This window comes from Schistocerca piceifrons, chromosome 5, assembly GCF_021461385.2.
Source record: "Schistocerca piceifrons isolate TAMUIC-IGC-003096 chromosome 5, iqSchPice1.1, whole genome shotgun sequence".
Taxonomy (NCBI): domain Eukaryota; kingdom Metazoa; phylum Arthropoda; class Insecta; order Orthoptera; family Acrididae; genus Schistocerca; species Schistocerca piceifrons.
In genome coordinates this window covers 80,124,085-80,135,440 of record NC_060142.1, presented here as the reverse complement: position 1 = coordinate 80,135,440, position 11,356 = coordinate 80,124,085, and the positions used below count along the sequence as shown (strand labels likewise).

Here is an 11,356-nt window from a genome sequence, read left to right as displayed (position 1 = left end):
AGATTACTGTCGAGTGCATCACATCGCTAAGACCTGCAGTGTTTTAGTGTGAACAAATATGCGATGAAAATTGTTGCGTAACCTTGCAGGAGAAAAAATCTACACTCTCCTCTCTTTTAAATCTTGCTGGCGCAGGAGCACGGCTACTGTACTACCTAATACTTCATATTGAAACATGGATACAGAACTCACGTCCGTGTTGTAATACAAATGAGAAAATCCTATTATTGACAATTTTTTAACTGAATCACATGAAATATGTATTGTGATGAAAAGTACACCCAGAATTAATAAGAAATAAATTATTGATACAGCACCTACTGATCACACACACACACACACACACACACACACAGGGATACACACACACACACACACACACACACACACACACACACACACACACACACAGGGATAATTTGACTAGTATTGTTCCAAAAGTGTCAGTGCACTAAAGAAGAGAGACAATTATACATATTTACATAATTTGATCCTCATCAAGTCAGTCATAGTGTTTATGTACTTGCAAAATGTTTTTAGAACAGTGCATACTCTAGAGTACGTGACAATGCACAGCAGAATCACTCACACTTTCCTGTCATGCACATTCTTCTCACCAAGCCAGTAGTTGTTCTGTGCTTGCTTTCTCCCCCCCCCCCCCCCCCCCCTCTCTCTTACTCACAGAGATGGTTTCCGTGTGTATTTACAGTGATCCAGTAAGTTACGCAATGTATACGGAGCCATCTTGACAAGTTAGCTAACCATAGCACACTAGTGGCTTTGTGTGGTGGTGTCCTAATATTTTTTCTGTAGTTACATAGTTGTACACTGTAGAAAATAAATAACTCTGTAGTGCTTACATTTCCTCATGGCATGACAGATGCTCCAAAGGTACAAATCAACTAATAACTCCAAAATTTTCTTTGCTCTGAGATATACTGTTCATTGTAACTTAATGAATACTGCACGAAGAACAATGACATTTATAGGATACCAAGTTTTGACAAAATGTGTATATTTTGGGCAAAAATTGCAATAATAATAAGAAATATCTGAAATAATGAAGAGAAACATGTTATATACCTTATTGCCACTATCTTCTAATGCATACGTAGGGATTCTGTAGGTTTCTTGTGAACTGCATATTCATATAATTTATTTTCTCAAGTCTGTTTATTAAAAACAAAATTATATATTTACAATAATAAATTAAATTTCTTCTACTGGTGTACATTTACATGATTTGAGTACCCAGATGCAGAGAAGTTGTGCATCATTACACTAAACTCGATCTGGACATTCCCTCGAGACTGAACATGGGTCACTGAAAATATGGAAACAATAATAAAATACCAGAGGGAAGAAAAGTAGCAGAAGAAAGCAAAACAATAACAAAATATTACAGTATAAGGTGATGACCTTCTTCTTCTCCTCCTCCTCCTCCTCCTCCGAGATGAATATAAACTTAAAATTGTCCAGGTTTGACTGGTTTAGAAGATTTTAGTGGAACTGCAGTGTGTGCTAAACACCCTAACAAAGGAAGACTTCCTGTGTGAGTTTCAAAAGTAGCAGAAACACTGGGATAAGTGCAATCACACTCACGGAGTGATTGAAAGTGACTGTATGACAGAATTTTAATCAGTATATTTTGGTAGCTTTTGGATATCATCTCATACCACAGTCACACACACACACACACACACACACACACACACACACACACACACACACACCAATGCAACAAACAAACAAAAAAAAAGATGTTAGCAAAATGTCCTTCATATAACAAAGAGGTTTCAGTGTAAGTCACACATGAAAACTAACATTTTAGTAACTTGTTTTGACGAAAGCAGAACATGTCAATTAATTAATGAACTGCAAGAATTTTATTTCATAAATTATCTTTTTCTTGCTACTCTGTGTCATTGGATTTTAGAATTTTATGTTTTGACGATTTTGTTGTTATTGCCTTCAGCCTGAAGACAGGTTTGATACAGCTCGCCATGCTAGCCAATCCTATGCAAATCTCTTCATCTCCACTTAACTATTGCAATCTACATACACTTGAAATTAAGTCTCCCACTTCAATTATTATCCCCCCCCCCCCCACATACACATACACACACACCCTGTGAACATGCATGCAAGCATACACGCAGGACATTACCAAAGTAACTATTCATCACGATACGCCCCACCATTTTACCCTTTCTTTTCGTCATTTTGTACCACAAATTTCTATTCTCCACAATTTGATTTCTGTAGCACCATGTTTCAAAGATTTCTACTTTATTCTTGTCATTTTGTTTATCTCCCACATTTTGCTTCTGTATAATGCTACACTCCAAATACTTTCGGAAAAGACTTCCTAACACTTAATTACAAGTTAACAGATTTATCTTTATCATAAAAGATTTTTCTTATTACTGCCAGTCTACATTTTATATTATCCTCAGTTCTGCCATTGTCAATTACTTTGCTGCCCACATGGCAAAACTCATCTATTACTTTTAGTGTCTCATTTCCCAAACTAGTTTCCTCAGTGTTACTCGATTTAATTCAACTACCCTTCATTATCCTTGTTTTGCCTTTGTTCTTACAACCAATTTTCAAGAAATTATCTATTCTGCTCAAATGATCATCCATGTCCTTTGCTGCTTCTGATAAACTCACAATATCATTGGCCAACCTCAAACTCTGTATTTCTTTTTCATGGCCCTTCCTACATATTCCTTGGTTCTTATAAATGCAACCTGGTGTCTGTAAAAGTTGCAGATAACTATTCTCTTCATGCATTGTATCCCTGCTACCTAAAATTCAAAGACTGCTCTCCTGTCTACAGTACCAAAATCTTGTTCTAAATATACTAAACCTGCAAATGTGAGTTTCCTTTCTTCACTCTTATCTTCTGTTATATAGTCAGTATTGCCTCACATGGTCCTAAATTTCTACAAAAATGGAAGTGATCAGCCCTCAGGTTGGGTTCTACCACTCATCCCACTCTTCTGTACATAATTCATGTTACTATTTTAAAACTATGATTTTTTACCCTGGCAATTCAATAAGATGTGCCTTGTCAGCACCTGTCTTCTTTGACCATGGGATTATTACATTCTTTTTGAAGTCCAAAACTATTTTTTCTGTTTCATGTCCCACATACCAGGTGAAATTGCTTTATCATGATTAGCTAACCCCAAAGAGTGCCTGTTATCTGCTCCAGATTCTTTGTTTCGGATTAAGTCTTTCAGTACACTCCCAAATTCTTCTTGGAGCACAATATCTCTCATACGGACCTCATCTACTTCCTCTTACTTTTCTGTAATACTGTCTCCAAGTTCATTTCCTTTGCATAGCCCTTTCAATTATTCTTTCCTCCTTTCAGTCTTCCCAACCTTCCTTCATACTCATTTCTTAATATTCATATAGTTCTACACCTACATACATACTCTGCAAACTGCCATATGGCAGAGGGTATACAGCACATTTCCTTTCCCATTCCACTCGCAAATTGAGCAAGAGAAAAACAACTTTCTATATGCTTCAATACAATCCCTAATTTCTCATATCTGATCTTCATTGTCCTTATGTAAAATGTATGTTGGTGGCAGGAGCACTATTCTGCAATCAGCCTCAAATGCCTGTTCTCTAAATTTTCTCAATAGATCTCCTCGAAAACAATGTCGCCTTCTGTCCAGTGATTACCAAAGCATCTCTGTAATACTTACGTGTTGCTCAAACCTATCAGTAACAAATCTAGCAGCAGCCTATCTCTGAATTGCTTCAATGTCTTCCTTCAATCCCATCTGGTACAGATCCCAGCCACTCGAACAGTACTTAACAATGGGTTGCACTAGTGTCCTATATTTGGTCTCATTTACAGGTGCACCACTCTTTCCTAAAATTCTCCCAATAAATCCAAGTCCACCATTCGTCTTCCTTACTACAATCCATATATGCTCATTCCATTTCATATTGCTTTGCAATGTTGTGCCTACATACCTGGTAACCTCCCACAGTCACTCAATGATGCCACCTTCCCATACACCACAGCATCATCAGCAATCAGCCGCAGAACTGCTGATGTCCACCAGATCATTTATGTATACAGCAAATAACTGCTCTCCAATTGCAGTTCCCTTGGGCACTCCTGACGATAACCTTGTCTCTGATGAAGACTTACATCAAGTACAACATACTGGATTCCATTACTTAAGCAGTCTTCAAGCCACTCACATACCTGGGGATCCATTCCGTATGTTTGTACCTTTGTAATAGTTTGCTGTGTGGCACCGTGTCAAAGGCTTCACGTAAATCTAAGAATATGTGCTCCACCTGTTTCCCTTCATCCATGGATCGCAGGATTTCATGTGAGAAAAGGGAAAAGTGAGTTTCTACTACAGCTCTGCTATTTTCCTCTAGCCATTCCAGTTTTGCCACTTTGCATTTACTGTCAATCTCATTTTTAGGCATATGTATTTCCTTCTGCCTGTATTTTACATTATTTGCATTCATCAATTAAATTCAATATCTAACAATAGAAAGTCCAAGTTCGAACATAAACAATTATGAAAAGGATAGATTGCTATCACTATAAAGACAACACTCTGAGTTGCAGACAGGCATGACGAAAAAACTGTTTGTTCTTCCATCTGTGATTTTCAGAGAAGCTGATGGTGGAGTGTAGGATCCAGATGGTTCGGCTTGTGAAACAGCCATTGAAATCGAGCATGCTTATGTTCAGCTTCATGATGTGCGACAGGATGGTCCACTTTGCTCTTGGCCACACTTCGGCCATGGCCATTTATCCTGACTGACAAAAAAATGGTTCAAATGGCTCTGAGCACTATGGGACTTAACATAGATGGTCATCAGTCCCCTAGAACTTAGAACAACTTAAACCTAACTAACCTAAGGACAGCACACAACACCCAGCCATCACGAGGCAGAGAAAATCCCTGACCCCGCCGGGAATCGAACCCGGGAACCCGGGCGGGGGGAAGCTAGAACGCTACCGCACGACCACGAGATGCGGGCTCCTGACTGACAGCTGGCTGGTAGTCATACTAATATAAAAATCTGGGAGTGGCATAGGGATGGACTATGATGTCATGGAGGTTGGGTGGACAACAGAACACCCCTTTAGAAGGGGTGCACTACCACTTTATTTCCAAAATATAAGCACAGTTTTGTATTCCAAACTTTTTCACACTGTTCACTATGTTTCTCCTCTTTTTTGTGCTATACTAATATTCTTTTGCCACTAGATACAGTGATTTGGTGTACTATTACTATTTTGCCACTAGATATAGCTATTTGTTTGAACACTGTGCTTTTGATAACGTAAATATTGTAACTTCATTATGTGTTTCCTCCTCTTTGGTTTGTTTATCTACATCTACATACTGCCAACCTAACAAAGTATATGTTCAAAACCAACTTCTATTCATGGTGTTTGAATCCCTGTGTGTGTGTGTGTGTGTGTGTGTGTGTGTGTGAGAGAGAGAGAGAGAGAGAGAGAGAGAGAGAGAGCTGAAGAGTTTGTATATAAGTCTTTTTTTTTGTAGAGTGTGTGTGTGGGGGGGGGGTGTTGAGATGTAGTGTGTTGAATATGAATGTAATAGCTGTTAGAGAATGGTTGAAAGCTTTGGTGACAGCTGATTTGACTTTTGGTTTCAAAGTTCTGTGGAGGTGTTGATGGATAGGTGAGTGAAAAGATGTTGGGTGGTATTCTTATTATATTGGGGGTGGTGGTATTATTATTATTATTATTTGACATGTGTACTATATCATTCAACAGGTTTTCCTTTCTGCTTTGTTTTTCTGTATTTGGTAATCTTTTTGCAGGGTTAGGTGGTGTTTTTTATTGTTGACTCTAATTATTTTCATGTCTTCTTCTCTAGTGGTTGGTTTGTGGTTATGTTCTCTTAGATGTTCTGCAAATGTGGAGTGGTTTGTCCCACACTTCCATGCTCTCATGTGTTCTTTGTATCTAACATCAAATGTTCTACCTGTTTGTCCTATGTATCTGCCCTCACAAGTGTTACACTGTAGTTGATGTATACCTGGTTTCTGGTGTATGTGTCTGTTTTTTGTCAGTTTTGGGATGTATTTTTGTACTGAATTGTCTGTTGTGTATTTTGAAAATGTTGGTGATTTTCTGCATGAGTCTGTGTTTGTATGACATTGTGTACCATCTTGTGTTTTCTTTCATCTTTTTCTAATTATTCTACATATCTGTTATAGTACTGCATGTATGTGTTTGGTTCTGTCGGGTTGTAGTCTCTGTTTTGGTGCTTTCTGCTTTATTTTACTTTTAATTTTGTTGTTTAGCTTTGTGGCTACAACACAAAATGTGAAAGTTACCTTCTCGACCTTCACCTTGGGCAAGCACTCTGGGGTCAACATACTCAGGTCGCCTTCCAGTCAGCCAACATGTAAATTTCTGCAGAAGTGATGCTGATTCTGGAATGAACAATGGCACACTAAAAGGCAATTAGTCTGCTCATACATGAATGCACAATATAAACTTATTTCTTAAAGCAATGAGATTTCAGTGTCAATATAACATTTGGACACTAGCTTCTACATATTATAGAGATATCTAGTACAATGATATAAGACAAATGAACAATAGATTTTTACCAGAATGAGGGTGAAGTCAATATGTTAAAAAAATTCTACAAAAGATAATATGTATTCCTGGTGTACATTCTAGTAGAGGAGAATCAAATTATACCAGCTGCCTCCTCTTAGTCCTTGTTACTAGCACGGATATGACACTGAAATTCTCTCTCTTAACATTAACAGAACTGAATAACATCTCCAGTTTCAAAAGACAGTTAATGACATACTTACAAAAACAATACTGTCTACTTTGTCCTGTATGCACCACTTACCCAATTACAACTAAATACCGTTATTTCCCACTAGACCTTCATTATTCCCCAAAGCCTTAGCTTGTGCACTATGTCTACATTTCTCTCCCTCTGAGCTTGCTATGTCAAAAATATCACTTTTGTACACTCAAAAATATCACTATTATTATTATTATTATTATTATTATTATTATTATTGTTATTACACTCAGATGACAAAAGCTATAAGACATCTCCTAATATCACTCGGACCTCCTTTTGCCCAACGTAGTTCAGCAATTCAATGTTGCATGGACTCAACAAATTGTTAGAAGTTCCCTGCAAACATACTGATCCCTCCTGCTGCTATAGCCGTTCATGACAGCGAAAGTGTTGACAGTGCAGGATTTTGTTCATTAACTGACCTCTCAATTATGTCCCAAAAGTGTTCGACAGGATTTACGTTAGGCAATCCAGGTGGCCAAATCATTCACTCTAATTATCCAAAACATTCTTCAAACCAATCACAAACAGTTATGGCCCAGTGACATGGCGCTTCGTCATCCTTAAAAATTACATTGTTGCTTGGGAACATGAAGTCCATGAAGGGCTGCAAATTGTCTCCAAGCAGTCAAATATAACCATTTCCAGTACTTCCATCAGTTCTTCATCAATACTGTTATTTAAACTGTCATCAGACATTACAAAATAGATGAAAATTCACTTGGTAACTTCCTAAAAGATAGTCTCCATTCCTTCCATATTAACTATGTAGGCATCAACCAAATGTGGTTTAAATTCAAAGACTTTGTATTGACAGCAATGAAAACTTTTATACCAAGTAAATTAATATGAAACAGAACAGATCCCCCATGGTACACAAAGCAGGTCAGGATACTGTTGGAAAAAAATTGTGTGTGCCGATTTTAAAAAACACAAAATCTCTGATATTGGTAATGATTTTCAGATGCACAAAACTTAGTGCAATACACAGGTAATCAAAACATTCAGATCACCTAAAATAGACAAAATATTTTTACCAGAAACTGCTGTTCACTGTATTTACAGAACATGCTACATGTCACATTAGAAAGCCCACTGCATTACTCAAAAAACACTTTTAGCAATTAAATATAATTGCTCCCTCTTCAACAGATCCATACCTAAAGATATGAAAGTTCCACAGGTCAAATCAGTGAACTAAAAAGAGTAACAGATGTATGTGTTGAATTATAGAAATTATCTATTAATACATAACCAGCAGAAATTCATACAATATCATTCTTGTGAAACACAACTGGCTTTTTATTCACAAATGTAATGAGTGCTATCAATGGTGGATCTCCAGTTAATTCCTTATATCTGTATTTTCAGTAGGTTTTTGACCATGTTCTTCACAAGCGGCTTCTATCAACTTGTATGTCTGCGGAGTATCATCACAGTTGCGTGACTGGATTTGTGATTTCCTATCAGAAAGGACACAGCTTGTAGTAACTGACAGGAAGTCATATAGTAAAACCGAAGTGATACATGCAGTTCTCAAAGTAAGTGTTATAGACTCCACACTGTTCTTAATCTACATTTCATGGGGAACCAATATTTTTCTTAATTTATGTCCAACTTTGAGCTTGACAACATGATAAGTGTCCTGCAATATACGTCTACGTGATTAGTCTGCTATCCACAATAAAGTGCCTGGCAGATGGTTCAATGGACCACCTGCATGCTGTATCTCTACCGTTCCACTCTTGAACGGCACGCAGGAAAAACAAGCACTTAAATTTTTCTGCGTGAGCCCTGATTTCTCTTATTTTATCGTGATGATCATTTCTCCCTATGTAGGTGGGTGGCAACAAAATGTTTTCGCAATCGGAGGAGAAAACTGGTGAATGAAATTTCATGAGAAGATCCCGTTGCAATGAAAAATGCCTTTGTTTTAATGATCATCACTCCAATACACGTATCATGTCTGTGACAATATCTCCCCCATTTCGCGATAATACAAAATGAGCTGCCCTTCTTTGTACTTTTTCGATGTCTGCTCCAGAACAGGGCGGACAAGCGTTGTGTAAGCAGTCTGTTTAGTAGACCTGTTGCACCTTCTAAATGTCCTGCCAATGAATAACAGTCTTTGGTTTGCCCTACCCACAATATTATCTATGTGATTGTTCCACCTCAGGTTATTTGTAATTGTAATCCCTAAGTATTTACCTGAATTTACAGCCTTCAGATTTGTGTGACTTACGTGTAATCGAAATTTAGCTGATTTCTTTTAGTACTCATGTGAATAACTTCACACTTTTGTTTATTCAGGGTCAATTGGCACTTTTCGCACCATACAGATATCTTATCTAAATAATTTTGCTAGTCGTTTTGATCATCTGATTTCTTTACAGATGGTAAATGACAGCATCATCTGCAAACAATCTAAGACGGCTACTCAGGTTGCCTCCTATGTCGTTAATACAGATCAGGAACAGCAAAGGGCCTAAAACACTTCCTTGGGGAACGCCAGATATTGCTTCTGTTTTACTCGATGACTTTCTGTCTATTACTACAAACTGTGACCTTTCTGACAGGAAATCACGAATCCAGGCACAACTTAGGTGATACTCTGTAGGCACGCAGTTTGGTTAGAAGACACTTGTGAGGAACAGTGTCGAAAGCCTTCTAGAAATCTAAAAATATGGAATCATGATTATAAAGAGCTAGTTGTGTTTCACAGGAATGATATTTTCTGAAACCGTGCTGAATATGTGTCAATAAATCATTTTCTTCGAGGTACTTCATAATGTTCGAATACAGTATATGTTCCAAAACCCTACTGCAAATCGACGTCAGTGATATAGGCCTGTAATTCAACGGATTACTCCTACTTCCCTTTTTGGGTATTGGTGTGACTTGAGCAATTTTCCAGTCTTTAGGTATGGATCTTTCTGTGATCGAGTGGTCGTATAAAGTTGCTAAATATGGAGCTATTTTATCAGTATACTCTGACAGAAACCAGACTGGTATAAAATCTGGACCGAGGGCCTTGCTTTTATTAAGTGATTTAAGCTGCTTTGTTGCACCGAGGATATCAACTTCTATTTTTCTCATCTTGGCAGTTGTTCTTGATTGGAATTCAGGAATATTTACTTCATCTTCTTTGATGAAGGAGTTTCGGAAAACCATGTTTAATAACTATTCTTTAGTGGCACTGTCATAAGTGATTTAACCATTGTTATCACGCAGTGAAGGTGTTGATTGCGTCTTGCCACGGGTGTGCTTTATGTATGACCAGAATCTCTTTGGGTTTTCTGCCAGATTTTGAGACAGAATTTCGTTGTGGAAATTATTAAAAACATCTTGCACTGAAGTACGCGCCATATTTCGAACTTCTGTAAAACTTTGCCAATCTTGGGGATTTTCCGTTCTTTTTAATTTGGCATGTTTTTTTCTTTGCTTCTGCAGAAACGATCTGACCCGTTTTGTGTACCATGGTGGATCAGTACCATCACTTATTAATTTATGTGGTATATATATCTCAATTGCTGTCAATACTATCTCTTTGAAAACATTCCACAAATTTTCTACACTTACATGATCAGACCATGATATGTTAAACACGTAAAATCAAATACTTAAAAATACCACAAAAGGCCAAAACTTGGGTTGTACTTAAATAAACAATAAAACAGTCATATGGGGGTGTGTTCCTTTTTAAAAAAAATTAAATTGTGTAAAGTACCGCATTTCCTATACTGTTATAAATGTTAATATTCTTTGAAGATTGTAACTCAATAGAAACTCTTAATTTGTTGATTGATGTTGGTGTGTAATGAATGTCTGACGTGCTTCCATTTATTGTCATACTTTGATGTTGGTGTGTAATGGATGTCTGATGTCCTTTCATTTGTTGTTATACTTGTTATGCTTAAAACTAAAGGTTTGTTTTGTTGCTCAATTGTGAAGCTTTTGCTATGCATAGGTGAATGCCTAACTGTTAAAGATATTTCGGACAAACTGTGGAAAAATAAATGATGTTCACTCGTCGAAAACATAAATTTGCTCCAACACAAATTTCATAATATTGTATGGGAAGTATCCAATGTTGCGCAGTCAGCTAGCAAAAGTTTACAAAATACAAACTCAACTATCTTTGTTAAACAAGCCAATCAACAACAGCGATCTTTGTGCACGAGATTGTGCACAATTCTGCAAACTTTGCATAAAGAGTTATTTTATATTTATATTACATGGTATGACTCCACTAGCTGATAAGTTACAAAGACAATGATTAAATTATGAGTTGAGAATAACAGAGTGACGATTAAAGTCTGGCGATGTGTAGGCAGTGCATCTGCAGTGACTAGAATTCCCTTGTCCAGTGTGCCGACAGTCTCACTAAGGCCTCCACAGACAGGGACTAACCTCCATACCTAGACCAGAGACTTCCCATGCCATTTCCTTGTAAACCCCTAATCCCCCAACAACCAGATGCAAAGGACTCATCACCTAGT

At 37.4% G+C, this 11,356-nt stretch overlaps 1 protein-coding gene across 1 annotated transcript in view; it reads right to left on the bottom strand.

Annotated features, from left to right (window-relative positions):
* Nucleotides 1-1,154: 1,154 nt before the first annotated feature.
* LOC124798701 (B9 domain-containing protein 1-like) overlaps nt 1,155-11,356 on the bottom strand; it is a 50,038-nt gene continuing 39,836 nt past the window's right edge. Inside the window, exons 4-5 of the mRNA XM_047262211.1 lie at nt 6,364-6,482; nt 1,155-1,324 (exon numbers count right to left, since the gene is read on the bottom strand). Of these exons, the coding sequence (XP_047118167.1) occupies nt 1,221-1,324; nt 6,364-6,482 (223 nt within the window). The 3' untranslated portion in view covers nt 1,155-1,220. The remainder of the gene's footprint in view (nt 1,325-6,363; nt 6,483-11,356) is intronic.